The sequence below is a fragment of the Mirounga leonina genome, unplaced genomic scaffold, assembly GCF_011800145.1.
Source record: "Mirounga leonina isolate KUSES-001 unplaced genomic scaffold, KU_Mleo_1.0 Mir_108, whole genome shotgun sequence".
Taxonomy (NCBI): Eukaryota; Metazoa; Chordata; class Mammalia; order Carnivora; family Phocidae; genus Mirounga; species Mirounga leonina.
This window is the reverse complement of record NW_023270237.1, coordinates 3,536,308-3,563,827: the sequence shown is the minus strand read 5'-3', so window position 1 is coordinate 3,563,827 and position 27,520 is coordinate 3,536,308. Positions and strand designations below refer to the sequence as shown.

The 27,520-nt window shown below is 37.8% G+C and overlaps 1 protein-coding gene across 1 annotated transcript in view; it reads right to left on the bottom strand.

Moving 5' to 3' along the window:
- LOC118019563 (ciliary-associated calcium-binding coiled-coil protein 1-like) overlaps nt 1–2,809 on the bottom strand; it is a 130,889-nt gene extending 128,080 nt beyond the window's left edge. Inside the window, exon 1 of the mRNA XM_035018900.1 lies at nt 2,657–2,809. Coding sequence (XP_034874791.1) covers nt 2,657–2,731 — 75 coding nt within the window. The 5' untranslated portion in view covers nt 2,732–2,809. The remainder of the gene's footprint in view (nt 1–2,656) is intronic.
- Nucleotides 2,810–27,520: the final 24,711 nt, after the last annotated feature.

Genomic DNA, 27,520 nt, shown 5'->3' with positions numbered 1-27,520 from the left:
CATATATGCTACTTAAATGATATTTCCCAAATAATATTTTTTAAGACACTAAGAAAGTCAGTTTATGAACCAACTACTGATAAAAGACTGATGATTAAATTCTAAGTATTCATTTATAAATTCATTTATAATTTAATTTGTAAACATTTATAAATTCCTTTCATTTACAGATCTATACATAGTAAATATTTTCAGATCTTTGTCATTTTTGTTTAGTCTTATGCATTTATACAGATACCTCCCAAACATTTGGTCTTACTTTTTAGAGGGAGGCATTAACTCCCATGTTACTAAAGAATCCGGAATGTTAAATTCAGAAAGCTTGCAAAAAGAGTTTATGCAATGCTACAGAAAAAAATATCTTCCTGGACCTGCATCTCATGTGTGTTTGTTCACAGTTTCTCAATAACTTTTGGTCTACGACAACTATCTTTCCTGGCATACATCAGACCACCTGTGATTTTAATTAGTTATCATATTTTACTGAGTGCCTACTATGTGATTGGGATAATTGGTTGTTTTCGTTCTAAGTACTGGTAACAAATAAGTCGGGAAACCTCAGACTACTGGAAGCTTATGCTTTATTTCCGATTGACTTGGCAAGAAAAAAAAATATTTCACTACTGCTTGGCCAGGATGACTAGATGGTCTACTGGCTAAGTCAATTTGGATACAAAATTTATTAGAAATGACACCATAAGGGACTAGGTCTTGGGGGATCAACTCTGGAAATACTCTGATCTGAGAAGAACCTTCCAATATCTAACTGAAAATCAGTAGCCTTGGGAGCATAGATTTTGAGAGAGGGGTCTTTGCCATTTTTTCCATCTAACCCCTAAAACACATCGTGGGCACAAATGGGAGGCCAAGAGGCCTTATCACTCCAATGAATGAAGGCCCTATGGATCCACTGGCTTCTCTGTGACCCACAGGAACTCTGCTTTCATTAGAAGGGAAAATGGTGTTTCTAACATGCAGTGTATCAACCTGTTCATCTCAGTACAGGCTCAGTGAGTACAGCTCAGTGAGTCCAAATTCCATCTGGATTTCTTCAGTTTGTTACTAACCAGAAGATTGAGCATTTTCTGAATTGCTCGTCACAGGGAATACCTGCTCCTCCAAAAAGTTAACAAATGTACCCACTGACAGTGCTAAGATGGCAGATAATCACTGAAGGTCTATAACTAACTCAATTCATCTGACCCATCCAAAAAACAAGTGATTTTCTTTTCCCCTGGGGCATGGCACTTCTTCGCATCTTCAAAAGAAAATTATGGGTATTTCTTTTTCTTTTCTTCCCTTTTTTATTTTTTAAAGTGCAGATTCGTTAAACCCAAATTATCAGAGTCTTCTTAGAGGGGACATATCTATATCTACATGGATAAGTAAGTATATGCAAGTATCACTGACAATTGAGCATTTTCTTAAGTTTTTGTATATATTTAAATAACATGACTTAATTGGGAAATTATCTCTGCCACTTTTGAAATTGTATTACTTACATTAGAGATCACAAGGGATTAACTAGTTTAGTAACCAGTTTATCACATTAAATGTATTTTTAATGTATGCTAATTTCGAAAGGCTCATAGGACAGTCAGCCTGCTTTAGCTGTCTGCAGTATTGGGAAGAATCTGGATTGGGAACGACTTGTACATATCTCCGGCAAGGCACTAGATTATTGGCTGTGTGTTTCTACATTTAGGAAATAGCAGTTAATATTTAGCTTCTGCACAAAAAATGTTATTTAGACTAATGAGGGAGTTGAGCATTGCAATGTTAATCATAACGTTATTATTCACCTTCAGTCTTAAAAAAAACTCAAGACAAAACTTCCTAGAACAACAGGATGGACTCTGTGTGAAGCTTTAAACATTTTCTTTTAGCTATATCTGGAATAGCAGATATGTTCTTAATTAAAATCTCAGGATACTAAACTTATGAATAATTAAAGTTACCTAAAACCCGTTTATTACTGAGAGCTGGTGTTGGGAGGGGCCCAAAGATAAATCCTTTTTTCTTTCTTTCTCTTTCTTTTCCATATACAGGAAACCACTGGGGCCCAAGGAAGTTAAAAATAACTTTCCTAAAGAGACAAGTTGACCATGAGCAACTAAGCCATAACCAGAAGGTGGACTTTCCAGGGCCCCTCCTTTGTCCTATCGCGTATCTCTGTATTTAGAGAAGTGGTAAAATAATCAGGGAGACACCAAGCCCTGGCCTTCAAATATTAATCAGTCTACTAACAATGAAGAGTTATTATTCCACGACACCTCTGAGCAATAGGAACTATGATCACTGCAAAAGAATTAGTAGCACTTTCCAAGATCCCCTTTCAAGGGCAGAGAATCCGGGAGAAGCACAGGGTTGTGAGGTCGCCGGGACCTGGAACCGACCAAGGCAGGAATTTCTACAGTTTCTATTCCAGGGAACCTCGAGAGGCGCGCCTGGGCAGGGGCGCGGCCGGCGGCAGGGCTCGGGGAACGCGGGGAGCTGCCCCAGCGACCCCCGCCCGCCTCCCGGGCCCTGGCGCCGCTCCGGCCGGTTTCGGGCCGGGCCGCCAGTGCACGCCGCGCTCCCAACCCGGGAGCGGGACGCCTCCCCGGGAACGGGGCGTGCGCTCGAGGGTCGCGGGTGCCGGGAAGGGGCGGCGTACCTCCCAATCGGGTGTGGTTCCCGCCGGGGTCGTCGCCGCGGGTGTCGTTCCCCCGTGAGTGGTCCCCACGGACATCCTCAGGATCTCGCCCCGGGGCCGCGGCCCTTCGTCGCCTAGGCAACAAGGGCGGGGCCGGGGGCGCGAGTCTGGGGAACGGATCCCTCCGCGAAGAGGCTTCCGGGTCGGAACTTGGGCCCCTCCGGGAGAGGGCGGGGGCGGGGGCGGGGCGGGGGCGGGGCCGGGGCCGGGGCCGGGGCCGCAGCGGGGTCGGAGCAGGGGCAGCCGCAGGGCTGCTCTGCGGAGATCTCTCGCAGCAGGGCTTTGAATCCCCGGGTAGAGAAAGACTCCTTCCTTTCAGTAAGAGTGAAAGCAAGAAGGAAAAAAAAGGCAATTTAAATAACAGCAATTTAAATGAATTAGTATGTGGGCAAGTGTCTAATGCTAACATCGCAAGTCCTCAATAAATACTAACATGAGATCTATTATTGGAACTTGATCATTGATTGATTTTTGATATTAAGGAGTTATTGTAATTTTAAGGCGATATGTTATTGTCCTGTTTAGAAGAAAAAAGAAGTGTCCTCTTAGAGATAAATACTGAAAGATTTAGTGATGATGAAGTGATACAATGTTTGCATTTACTCCAAAATAGTGAGGGGAGGGGTTTGGATTATTGAGTGGAGTTATGGTAGGTGAATCAAGATTGGGTACATGGAGGGGGCGGGGGCATTACATTACTCTCTATTTTAGGTACGTTTGAAATTTTCAATAATAAAAGCATTTGAAAATAATGTATCTAGTGGCCGTATTAGTATGACAACACCTGCTTTGAAAATTCACCCTGTATTTACCTGCGTGGGGTTGCTGTGCAGAAAGTTGACTGTAAAAATCAGACGTTATGAAAGTGCTTCGGTTTCCCCATCTATAAAATGAGATGGTAACAGCATCTCATAGCATCAAGGACTTAACATGTTAATATACAGGATTTCATGTGTGAGGATTTAGTATGTTAATATATGAGAATGTTTAGAACAGTGCCTGGCACCTATAAGCGTTAGATGTTATTAGGGTTAGTATTAGTTTGTATTATGCTTCTCCTGACCTTAATCCACCCTGTACACAGCTGCCAGGATAATATTTCATCGTGGACCTCTTATATTTGCCCAGTGCCTTTCAGGTCAAATTGAACACTTTAGCTTTACATAGCCTCATGTTAATTGTGCCCAATTGCCTCCCAGCTCAATTATGCGCACAGTTTGTACTGTCAACTTGTGTTCGTGAATTCTCCCGTTTTGTGTATGTTTGGTCAATCTTTCAAGTGAATTGTAGTGTCTTTTCCTTGATATCTTCATTCTTGAAGAAACTGGTTTAGTTCCTAATACAGAGTAGTCATTTAACAATGTGTCTATGACTTCCAACCCCATTTAAAAAGAACTACATTAGAACTTCCTCAATTAGTGAAAATATAGTCGATTTATAGTGATTGCCAGAGTTAATACAAAAGCTACCACCTCACAAACTCATTACAATGCTTAATTATTTGTTTCCTTCTGATAGCTACTTCAAAGAAATTGAAAATAACAAGTCACCTTCTGCTAGGTGACAACTCTCCACATTCTTTAAATTTAGCATTTGGTAAAGTGCTAAAGCATTGATCTCTCTAAGCTGCAGTTCTTGTTTCCTCAAAAGTCTGATTTATTTTTCTGGCCTTTAATTGTTCTGCTATTTCTTTGGCAGTTTTTTTAGGGGTTTTGTGCCCCTTTTTTTGGACCTGATGGATACTTCCTTAAAGATGGAATCAATTTTCACAGTGATGGGAGAGTTGCCTTAGAGAGGGGCAATTGTTTTGTAGGAATTCCAGTTTTACTGTATTTAATGGCGTAATTTATTGGAGAAGTCATTTTTGAGGAGGTAATTTAATTTTATGGGACACAAAATTTTTTTCCCAGTAAGGAGTGGTGTTGAAAGCCCATTAGCCTGAAGGTTACTTTTAATTTGCACAAGTTGAAGCTGATTTTAGCCTCCCACTTCTTTTGTAGGGAGGTGCCAACAAGGAAGACAAATCTCAGTAGGTGATGTGCTTTCTTACATGGAAAGGTCAGTTAAGTCTTCCTTCTCAGGTCTCTTTTGAAGATAAAGGCTTCTAACCAAAGGCTGTAAAATTCCATTTTTTATCTTATTGTTGTAGGATGGAAGAGAAAAGGAAACATATGGGTCTTGTAGTTTACAATTATTGTTTGAAAAGACCTTTGACTTTTACCACATCACAGTGAAATACGGGATAGCTCAGTACTGCTATTTTGATCCATTGGATTGGCCCTGTTCTCATGAAAATATTCCCATCCCTATACCTGTAAACCTGTGCTTTTTACAAATAGAATCAGATTTTCTAGAAGAGAGGCATTGTCACAATTTTGCCAATTCAAGTATTGGATGTTTAAAATAAACCATACTTTTACATACCTGAGAAACATTTAGGAAAGGACTAGACAATACTATGATGGATGTTGATAGTCTAGTGTGGCAATATATGGCAATAAGCTCCGACAGCAAGATGTCAGTTGGCTTCTTAAGTAGGGAAACATTTCGTGGTGCCTGTGTTACTGGCTTCTTTTAAGTATGAATGAAGTTCTTTAACAACAAATGAAATAATGTCACTAATGTGATTAATGACATACTACTAGTTCAAACAACGTAATTCCTGAGGTCTTCAATCTTTTAACACTCGTGATGGTCTTAAGTGGATCAAGCTGGAAAAATTCCAATTTGGCCTTTAAGTGGTTCTGAGATACCACAACGTTCTGTAGATGGAATTCAGATAACATGTTATATCTTAGCCTTGAAATACGTAAAAATTGTTAGATGTAGAAAGAAAAAATATAAAAAGCATTTAATTTGTGAGTAATTGCCTTCATTCTCTGTTACATATTTAATTTTAGCCAAGAAAGTATTCCAAGAGCTAATCAATTTTGAAATCTATTCAGTTTTCTTAGCCTTTACCTAATCTTCAAATCTGGCCTTCTTATTTCAATCAAGTGCCTTAATCTGTTCAAGTCATATGTGAGAACATTTTAAAGCCTAATAAAACATGTTTAGGAGATGGCATAGTAAACCTGTTGTACTAGTTTTAAGTAGTTCTAAGGCTGACTAACTATGGGGGCTGATAATGATTTTCAGTAAACAGTTGATACAATTTTGACATTGTTCATTATCTGCAACTTGTCTTCAAAACTCTATACTCTCCACTGTGGGTTTATCTGTTATTCTCTCTTTCTCCAGTTACTCCCTTTACAGTAGATCCTTATGCTCTTCAAATGAAAACTCCAAGTCTCTTTCCCTAATCAGAAAATACTCTTTTCCTAATCCAGAGACCGCTTTAAGATAGTTTTATAACTTGTTCTTTTTCTTCCTGATCAATTTATTGAAAAAGTGGGATCTTACTCCTCACCTCTCTTTAAACCACTCCACGCCCTTACTTCCTTTGCTCTCCTCAAGCTGTACCCCCTCAAGAGCTGCCACTAGGCTCTATCTTCCTTGGTATGTGGACATTCTCTGTTTGCCCTTCATATCCATTCTTTTCCTTCTCCACTCAGCCTTGTGACCTGGAAGTTTGACCATTATGGACTCCAACAGCTGGATTTACTACATTCCTTGCCCTCTGACCTGTGGTTCATTTTGGCCAATGGAAACACCAGCAGGGGGTTGGAGGGAGGAAGAGTGACGTGAGGGTCATTTATTCTCCCTTCATTCCTCCCTGCAAGATAGTAGGCCGGAAGTACTAGGTTCCTACACCAAAGGCTTTCAAGGCCACAGCCCATCCCTTAGCTTCTCCAGAGCTATAGCTGTCTCTGGGTTTTGGTAACCTTCTCCCCTTTCCCCTTCAGGCCTCGAAGCAATAATGTCTCCCTCTTGTTCTTAGCCCCAGGATGGTTCCCCATCCCTTGCTAGTTTCCCTTATGTCTGCCCATATGTTTATAAATAGCTCCTTTACTAAATTTTCCTCAGTTTCCACCATTTGCCATCTGTTTCCTGCTGGTATCTGGACTGATATCAGCAAAAATTAACTCCAGAACATTTAACACAAAAGACTAAGCCTGGCTTGCTCAACACCATTGTTGTCCACCATTTAGTTGTTTTGCAATGAGCAGTATCATCTACAAGACATCTTAAACAATTATTTAGGTAGGACTGCATCCCACCCTCACCCGGTCTCTACCCGGAGCAGCTGCACCTAAGTTCCACTACCCTCAAGATGGATGGCAAGCAGGGGAGTGTTGTAACTACCCATGGGACCTGTGTCATCCATGTCCTAAGCAGTTGTCTGTCTCAGACAGCCCATATAAACTACCGGCTTCCCAAATTCTAACCTCTGGACGCCAAGCAGACTATATAGTTCCCCTGTTGACAAAACTTCTTTAAAATTTGTCCTATTAAAACACAAAATAACAGATCACCTGGGCCTTGGTCCAGGTCCTGCTTTCTCCATGAATGGTGGGAAGTGTGGCGGAGGAGCAGTGCCTTCTTCATGCTGATCCTGGCCCTGAATGTTTGACCTTTCCCAATAAAACCTCCCATGCCATGTGGTATGGAATTCATCTGGAAACCAGGAGGGCCACAACAGGCAGGGGAGTGGCTTGTGAGAATGCATGCGGTTCACAGCTTCACTCCTCCCAGCACATTTAGATTTATAATCTGTATTTGTACACAAGTCCTACTAATTATTTTCATTTACAAATTGTTCTTTATTGCAGCATTTATGCTAATAGTTTCATCATTCCTTTTATGCTTCAGTGAACTACTTTTGAATCATCGATCCGTATTTGCGGACTGGTAATTTAATGCCAAAACACAAGTTAAACCCAGGCAATGGCATACATATTAAGTGAAATGCTTCAGCTGACAAAAACTGCACCCTGTTTCCAGAATGTTAGCCAAGGCAGCCTGACCCAAATTCCTAAAGTGCAAGCAGAATCTTTAAACACATGATTTGAGTTAGCCATAAAGAATTTTTGTAAAAATCAAAATTCATCCCATATTTTACATTTGTGAAATACGTATGATCAGAGTAGTTGTATTGATGTTTTTCCCTTCTAAAACTGCCTAAAAGTGACTGGGTGCCACTACATTAATGTATTTAAATGTATTTTTGAGAAAGCCTCTCCCGGGGGATTCTGGGAAGTGCCTTGACTGGGCAGGCAAGCATTGCCTCCTTCTCTGCACTACCTCCCACCCCATTCTACTTTTAAATATAGCAAGTCTAATTTTACCTGTTTTACGTAATAGCTTTCTTATAAATTTTGTTAGAAGGAAGGATTGTGAGCTTGAAAAAGTTTGAAAGCCACTAGATAATCTCTAAGGAATCTTCATCTCTGAAAATGCTATTACAACATAATTTCCGAAAGCATTCATTGTCTAAAATGTTCACTTTGGCAAATCGGCAATATTACTGTTATTAAACACTTCTGGTGTATATGCATGCTTATGATTCTAAGAAAGTAAAATAACATACATTATGTCATTTAATCATCTGAATCCACGTTTACAGCATTCCACATGGCATTGCTTTTGATCAAGGAAATTATTTTACAGCAAAAGAAGTGCGGCAATGGGCCCATGCTCATTGGTCTTCACAATATTCCCCCTCATCCTGAAGTGGAGCATGTGATGGAACAGTGGAATGGCCTCTTGAAGGCTCAGTCACTCAGTTTGAAGACATCAGAGAGGTGTCAATACCCGACAGGGCTGAGGCAAATTTCTCCAAAAAGCTCTGGATGAACATCCAGTATATGGTGTTATTTCTTCCATAGCTAGGATTCCTGGGTCCAGGAATTGAGGAGTGGAAATGGTAGTGACAACATTCACTATTACTACCCTAGTAAGCCACTAGCAAAATTCATGCTTCCTGTTCCCATGACCTGCTCTGCTGGCCTAGAGGTATTAGTTCCAAAGGGAGGAAGGCTTCTACCAGGACACATAACAATGATCCCATTGAACTGGAAGTTAAAATTGCCACCTGACCACTTTGGGCTTCTCATGTCCCTGAATCAACAGGCAAAGAAGGGAGTTACGCTGTTGGCTGGGGTGACTGATCCTTAACACCAAGAGGAAAATGGGCTTCTACTCCATAATGGAGGTAAAGAAGAGTATGTCAGGTATACAGGAGACCCCTAAGTCCTCGCTTAGTATTACCAGGCCCTGTGATTGAGGTCAATGGAAAACTACAACAACCCTATCCAGGGAGGACTACTAATGACCCAGGCTCTTCAGGAATGAAGGTTCAGGTCATCCCACCAGGTAAAGAACCATGATCCAGCTAAGTTACTTGCTGAAGGCAAAGGGAATACATAATGAGTTAGTGGAAGAAGGTGGTTATAAATGCTAGCTATGACCAAGATCAGTTAGAGAAACAAAGGCTGTAATTATCATGAGTATTTTCTCCTTATTTTGTTATGAATATATTTGTGTATGTATGTTTTCTTTCCTCTCTTTCTCTCTTATGTAACATAAGATGTATTGATTTTACATTATAGTATTTATGTATTATTAATTTTACGTCATGGTATTTAAGTTACAGGAAATCGAGGAGAAGACGAAACGTCACTCCAGGACTTTACCTTCTTTTCTGGGGAAGAGGTTGGTGCATTTTCAGTTGTACACAGGATAGTTGTATCATGTTAAGCAGAATTATGACAATGTTATTTTCTTTATTTGGAGATTAGGTATGGTTTAAGGAGATGCACACAGGTGCCAAGCTGACAAGGTGTGGACTTTTGACGGCTAATTTTTATATTTATTTATTTATTTGAGAGAGAGAGTGAACACTAGTGGCGGGGGGGGGGGAGGAGCAGTGGGAGAGGGAGAGAGCGATTCTTCTCACAACCCTGAGATCGTGACATGAGTCGAAAACAAGAGTCGGACACTTAACCACCTGAGCCACCCAGGCACCCTAAGCTAATTTTATGTGACAGCTTAATGAGGCCACAGGGTACCCAAATATTTGGCTGAACATTATTTCTGAGTGTGTCTGTGAGGGTGTTTCTGAATGAGATTAGCATTTCAATCAGTAGACTGAAACAAAAGTGGATTGTCGTCCCTAATGTGGGTGTGGCATCATCCAATCCCATGAGGGTCTGAATAGAACAACAAGGTGGAAGAAAAAAGAATTTGCTTTCTCTGCCTGGCTGTTGAGCTGAAACAGTCTTCTTTTGCCCTTGGACTCAGAATAGGAGTTATGTCATTGGCTTCCCTGGTTGTCAGGTCTTTGGACTTGGACTTGACCATGGCTTTCGTAGGCCTTCATTTGCAGATGTCAGATGGTGGACTTCTTGGTCTCCATAGTCATGTGAGCTGATTCCTTATAATAACTGTCTCTCTCTCTCTCTCTCTCTCTGTACTTATACATATCCCATCAGTCCTGTTTCTCTGGAGAACCCTAATACAATGGTATTATTTTGTTTTACAGATGAGGACACGGAAGCTCAGAGAGCCAACTGACCTAATGTCTGTGGCTAAGTATATAGCAGGCAGGCCCAAGTATGAACTAGTTCCTGTGATTGCACGGCCCACTCACTCTGCTCCACTGAGTCACACTACCTTAGCTGTGCTATGCACTCAAGAGCCTGGGTGGGTTGATGAGTTTCATCACTGGAAACTTTCCACCTACCCCTCCATGTTCTCCTCTCATCCCTGCCCTGCTTCCCCAGTACCTTCACAATAATTGCTAATTCATTAGTGTTTTACTCTGGGCAGGTCATTAACCAAGGTATATAGTCATAACTAAAGTGTGAGGTGATATGACTTAGCACCTACTAAGGTATATTTGTATTTTACTAAGAGACTCCTTAAAGATAGAAAATTCTTTTGTAACTCAAATGCATGAGTTTTTGATAAAGGATTACCAAGTTGTGGAGTTTATATTTTGGAAACAGAAGATCTTTTCTGGTACCTTCTTAGAACTCACCTAGAGACAGCTTAATTACATTTACTAGAGTCATAAGATATTGTGATTTCTTCTTTTTTTTTTTAAAGATTTTATTTACTTATTTGAGAGAGAGAGAGAATGAGAGAGAGAACATGAGAGGGGGGAGGGTCAGAGGGAGAAGCAGACTCCCTGCCGAGCAGGGAGCCTGATGCGGGACTCGATCCCGGGACTCCAGGATCATGACCTGAGCCGAAGGCAGTCACTTAACCAACTGAGCCACCCAGGCGCCCGATATTGTGATTTCTTCTATACTCCATAGCATCTATTACAGTGCTCTGATAAGCATCCAATTAATAGGTAGAGCAGGATGGTGAAAATGTAAAGAAATCAATAGAAAATATTCTTGTAGCTATGTTTATGCTTGATTCTAATGCAATAAATGGTATAATATTAAACATTATTTTTCTATTTCACCAAAAGGCTCAAGTGTATCCTTTCAGATGAAATGCATTTTTGTGTGCCTCTAAGCTGGGTTAAGCATTTACACTACAGGAATTCATGATATCATCATGCAGCTTTCAGAGGAGTACACTAAGCTATCACAGAATTTTCTATGCCATTTTCTATTTTATTTTATAATAGAAGTCATTAACTTTTTTTTGAAAGAGCTGATTGTCTCTATGTGCTGGGAAGCTAGTTCTGTAAAGAGTATGAGAAGATTATATGTGGTAGTTCCCAAACTCAGTGTCAGCTATTTGTAACTATTGGTTAACTTCCATCTTGTTAACTGTGATAATAGTTCCACATGCCCATTATGGTGTCACCTCATGGTCACGAGTATGTCCTGGTAGACATAGCTTGATTACAGGGTAGTACAGTAAATCCTGTCAAATGAGGCTTTTGACCAGCTAGGTAACCTTAGGAAAAATGACTTTATTTTCATGTAACATCAATGGTTCTTCTTAGAAAATCATTAAATATTTCTTCATGCTAAGTCATCTAAACTTAGAATGTTTGCCTAGAAAACAGAGAGTATAAGATTGGAAAATAAGAGAAGAGAAGGTGGATGGGAGAACAAAAGTAATCTTCAGACTTTGGAGAGAGAAAGTGAAGTCAAATTAAAAAACAATGAGAGACTATGGACTCTGAGAAACAAACTAAGGGTTCTAGAGGGGAGGGGGATGGCGTGATGGGTTAGCCTGGTGATGGGTATTAAAGAGGGCACTGGGTGTTATAGGCAAACAATGAATCATGGAACACGACATCAAAAACTAATAATGTAATGTATGGTGATTAACATAATAAAATTTTAAAAAATGAAAAAACAAAACAAAACAAACAAACAAACAAAACACAAAGTTATGTGAAACCACCACAATGCGGAACCACACTCCTGTCTTTAAGAGTGAGCTCATAGGAGATTTGGCCAGAGTCTTTTGATAGGTTCACTTTCTCTGGCATTACCGTCCGCTGGTAGAAGTGTTGCTAGGACAATCCCCTCTTTGGGACCTAGAGCCTCTAAGCAAATGAAACAATTTTTTCTTTCTACCATTAAACTCTCTCTTAAAATAGTTGCCACCATGGGCATAAATACTAAGTTGACTGATGCAAGTTGGTTAAAGTTAAGCAGCTCAAGTAAGTATTAGAAATATGTCTGAAATGTAGATTTTGAAAGGGCCAGTGGGCTACTCTTGCCTAAGCCAACCACTCCTGAATGCCTAACCATCCTCTATGTGACAGCCTTCTCACTTGGCCATACTCAAGAAGAGTTGAGAAGCTGGACTTCTCCCTGGATTTCATAAGTGGTAGAGTCCATTGGTCATAGGTCCAGGGTCCAAGAACACCTTAAGACAACAGGGCAGAACATGCTTCTAGTTTCTTATTGTCGTCGTGTCCTCTGGAACCCATTGGCAGAATTACTGTTCTCTCTTGACAGAAAAGGTCCTGTTTTTCCATAGGCTACTGGAAAAATTCTATCTACTCCTCTCCAGCACCAGGTGCTAGGCTTTTCCTGGTGAGCCACTATAAACTTTAACTTTCTTCTTTGCCTAGAGAGGCTTCCCTTTCTTCCCTACTGAAACCTAGATGAGGGTGTCCATGAAACCAGCTTGGGTTGTATCCATTCATGGAAAGACAAACACAATGCTAGAGTCCTGCTTCTAACTCCACCTCCAGTAAGAGTGCTTAATTATATGATTATTCTGAGTTGTAAGAACTGAAAATGGAGTAAAAGGAATTTTCTCCACAATTCAGGACAGTTTAAAACTGCTGATAATGTGAAATATGGCATTTTCATACCATTCATTCATCCATTTGTTCAACAAATGTTTATTGACTACAGACTAGGGACAGGCAGTATTGTGAGCATTTGGTGAACAAAAGCCCTCTTTCCTCTCAAATTCCACTCTAGTGAGTTAATAAATCCAGATTCTATTTCAAATATAAGAACCCACTAATTAGTATTTTGGAAAGCTTTTTGTCTATGTGAGTCTGAGAAATTAAGATCTTCAAAGAGCCTGATTTAGGTGATGTTTCTTGAACTGGAAATCATATCCTACTGGTTGATGGTTAATAGTTTGCTGGAAAGTGGTTAAGTGCCATGGGAAAATAATAGGACAGAGTGAAGGGGGATCCAAAGGGTGGGGTTGGAAGAATCTGGACATGTTGCAGTTTTAAGGAGGATGGTCAGGATAGGCCTTACAGGAAAGATGACACCTGAACAGAGCTTTTCATCACCATTATCATAACTAGTGTTCTGCCTAACTGCTTTTTGCACAATATCTTATTCAAATCTCACTACAGATGTGGTCACTGAAGCTTAAAAAAGTTAATTATTTACTCTGGATTACACAGCTATTTAGTAAAGGTGATAGAATTTAAACTCAGGACTATCTGATTAAGAGCCTAAGTTACACGACACTGTGTTGTGTCTCAAAGCAGTGGTTCACAAACTGTTTGGAGGTTGCACTAAAATTTGGTGGAACATTAGTTCTTCAAAACACCTACTATTAGCCATATCTTTAAAACTGTGTTTTAAAATGTGTATTCACAATACTGTAATCCACGTTAACATATTGGAGGATCCTTAACCTCTGAAAACTTGGTTAGGAAATTTTTGCATGGCTGCATGCAAACATTTTTCGAACTCTGTGCATACATTTGAACACTGTATAAATGTTTCATTGGTTAGGTATGTTTAAATTTTGCATGATTTTTTAAAAAGTCATGTCTTGGCATGTCTGTTCAACATAAAACTGTAAAATAGCTCATGTGTAACACAGGGTAGTACCAGAAATGTCTGCTGGGTACGTGTTCTCACCATTATGGAATTGTGGACAATTCATTAACAAGGGAACCCATAACATGTTTATATAATGTGACATGAAAGGTAATTTAGTACTGTTTGTTAGGTTTAGATGCTTTTTGCCTGACTTATATTTGAGAAAAGCTGAGATATAATTAACGACTAAACCTTGATTTTATCTGAAGTTCTGAATTACTTAAAGAATATCCTGAGACTATAGGGAAGCTTGGTTTTTGTTTGTTTGTCTGTTTGCCTTTTAAACTTACTGTTTAAAATTACTTAGGTAGGATGCCTGGGTGGCTCAGTCGTTAAGCGTCTGCCTTCGGCTCAGGTCATGATCCCAGGGTCCTGGGATCGAGTCCCACATCGGGCTCCCTGCTCTGCGGGAAGCCTGCTTCTCCCTCTCCCACTCCCCCTGCTTGTGTTCCTGCTCTTGCTATCTCTCTGTCAAATAAATAAATAAAAATCTTTAAAAAAAAATAAAAAAAATAAAATTACTTAGGTAGATAAAGGTTTTGTTTTTGTTTTAACACTATGAAACCAAGTTAGAATATTGGAATACATTTAATATTGAGACTGACATGGCTGGAATAGTCTCATTATGCTAATTTTTATAGTTATAAACAAAGATATGTTTTAATCAGCAAATAAATGTTTATAGTTATAATAATCATACGTTAAAATAGACTATAGGCAGTATATTTATATAAACAATATAACACTTTCACCTATTTATGTTTTGAAGTGTAATTTTAACAATATCAGGGGGAGGGGCATTCATAGGTCAAAATCCATTGATGTAAACATGGAAATGATTCTAAAATGGTAGCTACCTAAGGAATTAGGAAATAGCATAGATTGTGCCCATAGTGCCCAAATGAAACTAGGAAATATTGCTCCTTTTGTGAATATAAATAGTTCAATGATCAAAACAGTTTTTTTCTCTCACCTATTTTAATCTATATAATTATACCATTAAGGAAGTAGAATAGTGTAAAAACCTTCACAATTTCATTACTCAGTCAATTTCATTACTCAGTTATTAGGTGATGAAACTTGGAGGGACATTACTGTTGGGATGTTGGGGGCAAGATAATTCACTTGAATTTAAGATTGCTACTGCTATGTCAATAGACCCCTATAATGTCACCTCATCACCCTTCAACTCACTTGCAGACTTAAACCTAAAGTTCACCTTCTTATTTAGGTGGAATGTAAGCTGTTTATCACCAATTCTAACATGTGATGTAGGCATTAATAATGTCATTTCCATAATTATTACTTTGGTCACTAGAGTGAACTGTCTTCAGCGGTTGATTAAGAAGTTGAAAATGGTTTCATTTATCTGGAAACCATGTTTTAATGTGGAAAAATCAAGACATACAATATGAACCCAAAACTTATTTTGTTTTGAACTAGTGGAATTATTGAAGTATATGTGAAATAGTATGAAAAAAAAAATGCACCCCCTACCCCCAGAAGAAAACTAGACAAGGGTGTATATGGGCACATCTCAAATGAAGAAATATTAATGAAAAGAAACACATGAAAGATGTTCAACCTCACTAATGATGAAAGAAATACCAGTTAAAGCAATTGTAACATGTCTTGCTTATCGAGATTCACAAATGTTTGGGACAATGCACACTCTCAGGTACAGTGGTCTTCCCTCACACATGGTTTCATTTTCTGTGGTTTCATTTATCCTCCATCAACTGTGGTCTGGAAGCAGATGATCCTCCTCTGACATATCATCAGAAGGTCATTAGTAGCTTGGTGTTATGTCACTCACAGCACCTACATTCTTCACTTTACTTCATCTCTTCACACAGGCATTTTATCATCTCATATCATCACAAGAAGGCGAGTACAATATACGGTTATTTTGAGAGAGAGAGAGAGAGAAACCACATAACTTTTATTACAGTATATTGTTATAATTGTTCTATTTTGTTATTAGTTATTGTTAACCTCTTACTGATCCTAATTTATAAATTAAACTTTATCATAGGTATGTATGTATAGGGAAAACATAGTATATGGCATAGTCTCAGGCAACCACTGGAAGTCTTGGAAAGTATGCTTCATGGATAAGGGGGGAAATATCATACTTCTTATGGACATGTGAATTAATACAATTTCTGGAAGTTAATATGACAATATACATAAAAATATAAAGGTTTGCACACTCCTTGACTTGTAAATTACATTTCTGTAAATATAATCTAAGGACATAAATGTAAATGTCTGCAAACCCCATCTGTACTTTTTGATGTAACATTGTTTATAACCTGAGGGTGGAGGGGAGAAATAATGTAATGTCTAATAATGGGGGAAAGATAAAATAAATCTAGTTAAATCCATAACATGAAATTTTATATGGTTATGAAGTATCATGTTTCAGAAATTATTCATGATAAATTAAGAGAGAGTATAGTACAAAGAAATACAGCATAATAATCATGTATAATCTATACATACATATTTAATGCAAGAACTGGAGAAATGCTCATTAAAATATTTAGTGCCTTTTGGTGATTTCTTTTTTTTGCTTATATATACTTTGTAAATTTTCTATAGTAAATAAGCAACATCATTTTCCATTATTTTAATGGAAAATTTCAAACTTACACAAGAGTAGAGAGAATAGTATAATGAATCTACATGTATCTAGTTACTCCATTTCAACAGCTATCAACAAAAGTCCTTTTAAAATAACTTTTTTAAAAGTTTAATTACCCACAAACCATTGTGCTCAAACCTCCTGGAGCTATTTATTAATTATGGTTCTTCATAAAGAATTCTCATATCTTCCCTTGAAAAATAACTTGTTTCCACAGCCCAAATCCTGTTTCCAAAACATTGGCTTTGTCACCAAATTTTTTTGTAAAGGAAAGCTAAAAGCATTTCAGTGTTGTTAACAAAAATAGTAAATCAATAATATGATTTCTTATTTTTTTATCAAAGTAAAAAACACATCTCTGTTTTCTGGCAGTTAATCATTGCTGCTTTGAATATATGAACAAGGAGCCTGTGAACAATGAGATCCAAAAGGGGATGTGGCCAATTGTATGTGGTCCTTGCCATGTCTTTCTTCTTCTAGGTTAGGGATGAGGCAAAATTTGGTAAAGCACACTTAAGTTAAAGGGTCTCTATACTCTGCAATTAGTTTTGGGCGTACTTTCATTCTTGGATTCAGAAGCTGAAACACAGAACGTGCTGTGCAAGCAGATGTTTACCAGGGTTTTCTAGGAGAAGCGAAGAGCCATGTTTGCTCCAAAGGATTATGTGCTCACATGCGAAAAACAGACTGCCATGAGTTGAAATTTTTTCCCCACCAAAGAGTAAAAGATACAAAGAGGTGCATCAACCACCATCCAGTATGTTTACAACTGAAAACCTTTCTCTAGACTCTTGATTTTGTACCAAGATTTAAAGACACCTTTTCACACTGTGTGTCAGCAGGAGTGTGTGCATTTTGATGGACTAACCCCTTTGGCGAACTTTAATGTGCACTATTTTTTAAAAATCCTGGATAACTTGCTTTTGGAGAGTGGAAAATTATTTCTTTTATTTCCATAAGGCCCAATACTGTGGTTTCAATGCACTCAGTATAACTGGACCATAAAAATAATAAATGTGTGACAACACGAGTATAAACATAATAAATGTCATGTTTTCACATGGCAAATTGTCAATATCTATTGACATTTGTTCCTATGGCATCTATTAAGGCCACACCATATTTATTAACTCTGGTTTGATTACAACGCTCCATTAACTTGGTAATTTCATTATAGTTGAAGAGGGATTTTAGCTGCTGGATTTAGTTTAAATTTTATGTGCAAGCCCAGAAGTCCTTGGGCAGTGAACACATTTCATATATATAAAATAAATAATTAATGAATAGAAGCTATTTTGGAGAAGCAGAAAACAACAGAACAAGGATCAGATAATTTTTAACGACACAAACTGAGAAATTGCTCACGGAGATTATAGTCATAAACTGTGTCAGGTGTATTCATTCATATGCTTGTTAGTAAGATACTTTGGAGTAGAAATACCCATGTCAGAGGGAAACATTCCTCCAGAAAATAGATACTAAGCCCACATGGACAGTGTGAACAATAAAGCCAGATGCTTGTATGGGGCAAGAGGCTGAGTAAGTTTGTTTGCATATGAGCTAATTTTAAATATGATCTTACAGAAATTGATGAAAAAAAAATCTTCCCCGTCTGATAAATCCCACAAAAATTGCCAAAACTGGCTAACAGCTTCTTTAGCCTGTAGTCAGTATCACCAGTAAAATATAGACTTTTGGTCTGTTATTTTAGCTATCATCTATTGACAAGTTACGGACTATACCTGGGCTTGACCCTTCAGTCCTCAGCCTGCTAATTTGTTTAATTTATGATCCTTTCTGAAAGCACTTAGAACATCAAAAAAAAAAAAATGTTTTTAAAGCCTTGAAAACAAATGAGTAAACACATGCTCTACTTATCATTTTGTCAGACTGAACAAAGCTCTTTGGATGTGCTCAACAGCTCTTGGATGAATACAAACACGATCAGTTAAAAAATGAACTTCATTGGGATCAGGAAGTTTCGGCAGAATCTATTAATTTTTATGAGCATTAACTGACAAAAAAACTATGTAGCTGACGTAACCTATATATCTGTAAAACACTCCCTCCATGTTAACATCGGGAATGGAGAATCATGCAATTCAGATAAAAATTGCAGCATATGGTAGAGCCTTTACAATGGTGGGAAGATAGGCCAAAAATTATGTTTGTAAATTTCTGAAATGATTTCCAGAAACGCATTACAGGCTAAGTGCTTTATACAGTATGTATTGTTAGCAGGTGTTGTGAGCACTTTATTTCTTACACACAATGCTGACATTTTACTCCTTTATACTCTTTAAGGGAACAAGCAGCATAATTGGAATTCCTTTGAGAATGATTTGTTAGTTATTTTGGACCTTTATAGGGAGTAAATGGTAAATAAGAGCTGAGTTTTTGGACATTAGCATCTATTGGTTGAGCAGATTATACTGTAAATTTTAAAAAGGAAGGCCAATTTAGGCAATGATGCTAACAGCTGCATGGTTATTGTGTAATAGCGGCCCACCTGGGCTGAATTGTGAATTGCAAAACAAAGCTGAATGCTTTCAATTCCGTGATGTATTATGCTACAAGGGAAGCTCTCAGCTAAGCAAAATGCAGAGCTGTCAGACCATCCCTCTGCCAAATGACTACTGCACTGAAGAATGACTGCAGTGACATCACTGGGTGAGATCATCACAGTCTACTTCTCTTAATGTTTCCATCATCTCTGATGTACGTCTCAGTAATTTATTTTTGGTAATGAAGTGTTTGATCCCCCTTCACTTTGGTAGACCTTATATTAATTTTTTTTAAACTTACTCAGCTCTTTGAAAATGAGAACGCAGGAAGTTTTCTCCCTTTCTTCGTTGTGAAGAATGTCATTGGTGAAAAAATATCTAGTCAAGGAGTTACATGCTATAATTTATATATGTCAAGTGCAATTATTTTAAACATGGAGGAATGTTCTTATAAGTGGATTAAACATAAGCCTACTTGCACTTAAGAATTTGCTACCAAAAGATGTGATTGATTTGCTTTCCACAACTTAAGGAAAAAAATATATATATTTTCTACATCTCCATCAGGACTCCAACTCTGCATTCCTCCAATATTCCTTTCTACTTCCTAGTGTTGAGGATAATGGAGGCTTCTAGAAACATGAGTTCTTAGAAAAAGGAGTTGAGACATAGGGAAACCATGTGGTCTTGCTGTGAATCATCACAAATGAGGGCCAAAGGAAAGTTGGGCCTTGTATCAGCATTGTTTTCTTTCCAGGTTTTGCTAAATCTGGCTAAGTTTTACAAACACTTCAGGGAAAGGTTAGAGTTCTACATCTTATTCCTTGATCTTTCATATGACCCTGAGAAGTCACTTAAGTGTACAGATGTGTTTGAGATGGATTTTAAACCACCTTTCAAAATATATCAGTAGCAAAGAGTGTTCACTTGGATGCTTTCTCTTCACAGGCACTCAGACAGAAGCATGGAAACTGCTATTATATTTTGATGCAGAGAATAATTCAAAATTTTAATAAAGCCAAATGGCTGCCTGGATAAATCTGTTAATCAGTTTTTCTCTTTGCTTGTTTTCTTTCAGTAATGTGGTTTCCATTAGACATTTCAATTCTGTTTCATTGCTGGTAAGCATCTGTTTTAAAATACAGTTAAAAATTGGTACTCTTGGTCCAATTCCAAGGGGCAAAATCAGCAGGAATAAGTAATCCCACAGCCTTAAGAAGAACCTTCTAAACCATGAAAAAAAAGTACTAAGTACTAAACTTTGAATAAAAGAGCCATAAATGAGTCTGGAAGCCTCATTTACATTGTAATGTGCATACCAGCATGATGTCATTATCAATTAGTGTGAGTATTTTCTAACAGCCATCTATTCTGAGTATGTAGTCATTTAGTTTATGGTTATGATTGCGGTGTGTGTGTGTGCTGTATCAGAGAGCAAACACTAAAGCAGCAATGTCCGCGGAAAGTAGTAATACCAAAAAAATTTATGCCAGCCATGAATCAGTCCTACTTCATTTAATGTTATTTATTGATATGAGGTAGATATAGTACCTCAAAAATCTATGCGTGTTGAATAGAATAATGAAATCTGGCTGTAATATAATCTTTCTACTGTATGAGTTAAAGCAACAAATAAATATATATATTCTTTTTTGTCAGTCCCATCACAATGTAATCTTTTTTTCTTTCGGATTTTGGAATGCCATAGGTATTGTCGAGATTCATATTTCATTCCTTGTGTTTGAATGTCTCAGCCTCTCTGCTTTGATTATGTTTCAAGAATCCCCATGCACTGATTAGAAAAGTGGTATCTTGGCGGTGAGGTGAGACTGTCCTCTTGAGTTTAAGTTTAGTTCTTTATAACTCTAGGCTTTCTGGGAGAATCTAGAGGAATATAGGGCAGTTTGCATGGACATTGATGTCATGAGTGAAGCAATCTTGATGAGACGCTGTGCTTCTTAAGCCTGCTTTCTTGGCTTTAGGCTATCTTTTAAAATTTAATTTAATTTGTTTCTACTTCTTTCTGTATGGTCTGAAATATTCTGTAGCTTCCCTAGCCTTATTAATAGTAGTAGTAACATATTCCGCTTTGCTATATTTCCACATATTAACTCATCCTGATGATTAGGGAAAAAAAATTAACTCATGATTTCAGAACATAAATACTTGTGATGATTGAGACTCATAAGTGAATGATATCCAGGTAGTTCATATTTTTGTGGTATTTCTCAGCGATATTCTTCCATAATATTATTGAAAAATATAAAAGTGTTGTCTGAAAAATGTGCACCTTGTTTTTTTTTTTTAAATTGCCTTAAAATGATGCCTGGTTTACCTGTGTAATTAAAAAAAAGGTAAATAAACAAAACAAAACAATAAGAAAACCCTGTTTCTGAACTTAGCTCTAAGCATTTTTACAGATTAGGCTGGTTTTCCTCTGGACAACGGTTTCCATCCAGTATATATCCAGTCCTCAAGGCTCTCAGACTAAGGCTGTTTCACTCTGAGCACACTGCAGTTTGGTGATATGTGTAATGTTCTGTGTCTTTGTTAATCACACAATGGAAGGATTCAACTTACTGAATCATTTGCTTTATTACAACTCCAGAACAGCACTGTAACTGCCTCGTGGGAACTTTCGTGGAGGGAGTTATTCTGGAGGCAGTCACTATGTAAATAAATACATTCCTTCGATTCCTGTAAATGGCACCAAGACGTTCTGCTACCACTCAGTTAAAAACAAAATGACCCTTTTGATAAACTTTCCTGGTGGAAGTTTTTGATGCATTTATTAATTTCATGGTGTTAGCATGCTGAATTGCCATGGTGGTAACTGAATGGGATAATGTATGTGAGAGCTTTGGTACAGTGCTTGGTAGGTGGTGAACACTCAGCACGTGCTAATATCCAGCAGTGAGGCTGCCTATTGACCATGTCTACATCGTATACTGAGATTCAAATGGACATCCACCTAAACTGTCATGTTTGAAAACTTGGATATGCCTTCCAATGTGTATTGTAAAATTTAATTTTATTTTATGTATTTATTTATTTATTTAGAGACAGAGTGCACATGCACGAGAGCCAGCCAGGGCGGGGGTGAGAGGATCAGAGAGTGAGAGAGAGATTCTCAAGCAGGCTCCATGCTGAGCATGGAGCCCAATGTGGGGCTTGATCCCAAAATCCTGACATCATGACCTGAACTGAAATCAAGAGTCAGATGCTTAACCAACTGAGCCACCCAGGCACCCCTATTTTTTTTTAAGTATGTGAAACTCTCCCAGCTAATCCCATCCTCTCTCACCATTTCTGAGACATTGCACCATCAGCCATCACTTCAAACTCTCTTGTTCCTCCATCCTCTTGCCTGCAACCTATAGACAGTCTCAGTCTCCCTCCAAGCCCCATCCATAAAACAATACCTTTCCTGATCCCACCTTCTCTTGATGCAATTGACTTAAGTTTATTCTTTCCTTCATAACCAGACTTCTTAAAAGAGCCATCTCCTTGATGTCACATAATTTGAAAAACAACAAATGGCATAGCGGAATGAATACAAAGTTTTAGTGGTGTGTTCAGCATCTCTAGGATCAATTGTAAATTGAGTGTCAATCAGAAAAAGAAGGTGCTGCCTCTTTCTAAGTCAGCTTCCCAGTATCTACATTGTGAGCCTAGACTGTAGGAAAGAAATTATCTTATATACAGCGGGGGATACCCAGAGAGGTAAGGCATGGTTTCTATCTCCTAGCTGCCTACGAACTCATTGTGGAGAGGACCACATACATAGAAAGATCACAGAATGAAAGAGAGGATGTTGGTTGGGTGTGTGTATGTGGGGGGGGGGGGGTATTGGTAGCAACATTGGAACGGGGTCAAAAGGCTTGGCAGAATGTAGAAAGGTTGAGGAGAGATAGTTCCAGGTGCAGAATACAAAGCAATATGGTTAGTGATGGAAAAAGGTAAAATGTATTTGGCAGACAACGAGGAACAATCTCTCTAGGAAAGAAGATTTTTATGGGAGAATAGTGCAAGTCAACGCAAAAATATTACTCAATGTGCACTTTATTTGACAAATATGTTCCTGGAAAGTGGGAACATGTAAGGACTACTGTATCTGGTTCTTCTAGAAATAATGACAACTGGCCCTCTCATCAATGAATGAATGCTAAAGAATCAGATTCTCATAGTTTTCAGTCTTACCTTAGTGTGACTGAGGCAACTGCATTAACTCTTTCAGGCCTTTAGGTGATCTATCATTTGCTATGTGCACCTGCCATTTAATGTGTTAATGCTGAGTGTTGTGGGCCACTTCGATGTTATTTTAATGGAGATTTGAATGCTATTCATGTCAACCTAATTTTTACTATTAACCACCTTAATAAGTCTCTGTGTTATGTGGCACACTGTGGTGCAAATTTAGGGAGGAATTATACCAAATTTATAAATTACTAGCAATCTCACAGGCCCTGGGTCATTTTCAAATTCCACAAAGTTCATTGATATGAATAGGACCCCCATTTATAAAGGGGTTCAATTAGCCTTACTTTTTCAGGATGTAATTTACTCTTCAAAGTCATATAAGATTTTACATAGCTGAAAAAAAAGATTTTACATGGCTGGAGGTCCATTTAATAAATTACTTCTTCTGTGCACTAGATAGGACCCAGGACACCTGAAATTGTTCATGTGGCTTCCAGTCATCCACAGACTTCTTGTGCTTATTTAATGCTTAGTGGCAATATTATATTGATACATTATATGCCAGTTTGTCAGATTGGGTCATTCTGTGTAATGTTGCAAAATATTTCTGATTTTTTTTCTCTTCTGAAAGACTGTGTTCTTCTAAATAGCTTCTGTGCAATACACATGCATTAGTAATTTTAAGAAGTGATGGGGTGAGGGCTAGACTTCTGGGGCTAGAAGATGCAAACAGGTTTGCTGGTTTGTACGCAAACTGTAGATGTCTGACAAAGGTGGAGTGTTATTATTGAAAATGTGAAATCAGGCCTTAATTCAGTGACTTAATACTGGTTTTTCATCTAAAACGTCATTGTCAAAGGAACACTATGACACATTTATCCAACCCTGATCCTTGGAAAGCAATCAAAGTAGAGTTTTCCTTTAACATCTGAATCTGACCTCAAGCTCTTGAGCCAATTTGGAAAACAGTGTGTTAAGATGAGAATCACAAGACTCAACAACAAATACTCATCTTCTTCCTGATTTTACTACTGGAAATTGAAAATCATAAAGTTATTGGCAGGAAAACTCCCAGTGTTATAAGTAACATATTTTAAAGATCTACGTAATGTAATATAACAGAATCAGCCAACAATTGATCAGAAAAATCCGAGCTAGACCAAACAGTGTTATATGCATGGAAGAACATCAGCCATATTTCTTTGAACAGAATCTTATTTTTCCTGGTTGTGTTATTCCACGGACTAATTTATCTGGGGATTGAAACTGTCTAGCCATGATTCAGAATCCTTTTAATGAGGTTATAAAAGGAATATCTAATATCACCCAAAAGATGAACTTAGCTCCAAATTCATCCGAAAGATGAATTTAAAGACTAAAACTGAAACTTCACATGAGGTCGCTCTGAAATCTCCCTCTGACAAGGCTTATAAGATTGTATGAGATAGAAGGGAATTTAAAAATTACTCCATTCACTGGGTCATTTGCAAGATGAGGAGCCTTAAACACAGAGGGTGGATTTCCTCATTACATTCCTGCATTACTCAACTTCCTGCAAGTAGGTCACAGCTCTTCCTGGTGCCCCTCTGCCACGTGCTTGAGGGCATGGGGTTCTGAAAACTCTCTAAGATTCTACAGGTCCATCATTTTGTTGTGCTTTGTATCATTTGACTTTTTGAGTATTGTTCTTGTGAGTAAAGCGTGTATCTCCTTGAGGATGCCAACTACTTTTAAGCAATAATTACGTTTAGTCTACTGAGGTTTGGATACATGGTGGGTGTTCAGAGTGTAAGCTTTGCTGTCTGACAGACATGAATTCAGGTCCTGGATCTGCCATGTACTTGGTGACTTTTGACAAGTTACTTAAACCTAGCTTCAGTTTCCTGATAGAGAAAATAGCTTTTGTTTATTATTGTGAACATAGTGTGTAGTCAATAAATATTGCTCTCATTATTATCATTCAGTAAATGCTTATTCATCACTGGAATCTAGGAAACATTTCTGAGGCTTCATTACTATATATAAAAATATTTCTCATTCCATATTATGAAAAAAGTGATAGTGATAGTATTTAGAGACAAAATTTGCAGATGTATTCAACTGTCCCTTGTTGGTATTTCTAGATTTGTAGACCTAACAACTTCATCTGTATGATGCAGAAAAACAACCCAAAAGGTAACTCATTGACTATCTGGGGAGTCAAAAGTAGCTCAGAGTTCAAACAAGGTTTGATTCAGAAATTAATGAAGGATAGAGTATGGAGGTTCCTCAAAAAATTAAAAATAGAATTACCATATGATCCAGCAGTTCCACTTCTGCATATTTATCCAAAGAAAATGGGAACACTAACCCAAAGAATATATACACTCCCATATTCATCACAGCATTATTTATAATAGGCAAGATACGGAAACAACCTGAATGTCCATCATGAATGAACAGATAAAGAAAATGTGGAATATATACAATGGAATATTACTCAACCATGTAAAAGGAAATCTCGCCATTTGCAAAAACATGGATGGACCTTTAGAGTACTATGTTAAATGAAATAAGTCAGACAGAGAAAGGCAAAATAAATTAGTCACAAAGATGTAATGTGTAGCATGGTGACTACAGTTAATAATACTGCACAGTATATTTGATAGTAGATCTTAAAAGTTGTCATCATAAGAAAAACAATTTTGCAACTACGTATGGTGATGAATGTTAATTAGATTTATTGTAGTGATCATTTTGCAATATATACAAATACAGAATCATTATGTTGTACACCTAAAGCTGATATAATGTTATACGTCAATTATACCTCAATAAAAAATTTTTAAAAAGAAATTAAACCATGTTGTCAAAGATCCCATTTCTGACTGTCCTCTCTGCCTGCAAAGTATCTGCTTCATTCAGGAAAGGCTCAGCTTTGGGGAACTAAATGCTTCTTAATTCACATTAAGCAGTAAAAGAGAGAAGATCTCCTCTGGTAACTCTCAGAGAAAAGGGTATAAACTTATTTTTTCAGAAACTCTCAGCAAAGATCTTGTGTTTCATTGACCTTCAGTGGGCTCTGGTCATTATGTCAGAGAGTGGATTTACTGACTCATTTCAGCCAGTCTGGATCCATCTCTGGTGTTGCGGATAAGTCAACTTTCCATTACTAAACACGTTGTTTTGGGAGGAAAATATACTCAAAAGGAAATTAGCGTATGCTTACTAAGAGAGAAAGACAATGGATAACAAGAAAACCCAAATGTCTGCTATCCATCCCCAAAGCTAGTGGTGTATCCCAAGTTTGAGATCAAATGTTAGATATAACCATAGTTCTTTATTTTATATATCATCAAATTCTTTGCTTTTTTCACAGATTAGTAATCATTACAGACATAAGTTTGTCATCATGAAGATATTTAAAGAATTACTTACTTCTATTCAAATGTTCTCAATCTCCTCCCCAAACAGTGGCATACGGAAAGATTACCCTCACTGGACAGGAGGTCTAGATCAATTAAATTAAATATAGCACATTGCAGAATCTCTGGAGGGTGGTATTTAAAGCTTTGAACTCAAAGACAGAGTAGTTGTCTTATTTTGTGTTACCATGTAACCAAATTTTCTTCCTTAGAAAAAAATATTATTAAACAAGATAGAAATGAGATCAGAGTGAATTCATTTGAAGCATTTTGACCACAATCATAATTTCCACTTTTAGCAAATCACAGTGTTATCAACATGTAATCCTTCTTATTTTCACACATACTGCTTAACAAAATACTAATCAAGTTGGAAATTCTTTTCTGTTTCTAGCAAAGAAATTTATGCTCTCAATTCTGACATTCTCAGAACACTATGGATCACACTGCATGAATATCTGAGGATACGATATGTATCTAAGCTGCAGTAGCCAAAAATAATTGTGGCTCAAAATTAGTTTGTATCCCCATGGAGAATATGCACCTCACTTACAGGAAAAATAATCACAGAACCAAATGATGCCAAGTACAACAAAATGATGCAACTATAGAATCCCAGAGAATTTTCAGAATAAAGTATATGGCTTATTTTGGACTTCATGGTTTTTCAGTGCACCAGGGTCTCATGATAGTAACTGAGCAGCTTAGCAGAAGGCGGTACTTTGGGCTGTCTGGTAGTGCTTGGAGTCATGGATTCTGTAAGAACAAAGTGACGGCTACAAATGCTCATACCAGGACAATGTGCCTCCACCCAGAATTTCACATACAATTTTGAGGGTTCATGGACTCCCTGAAACTCATTTTTAGACCCAAGCACACGTAAACCATTTTTATCAGAATACAAAAGC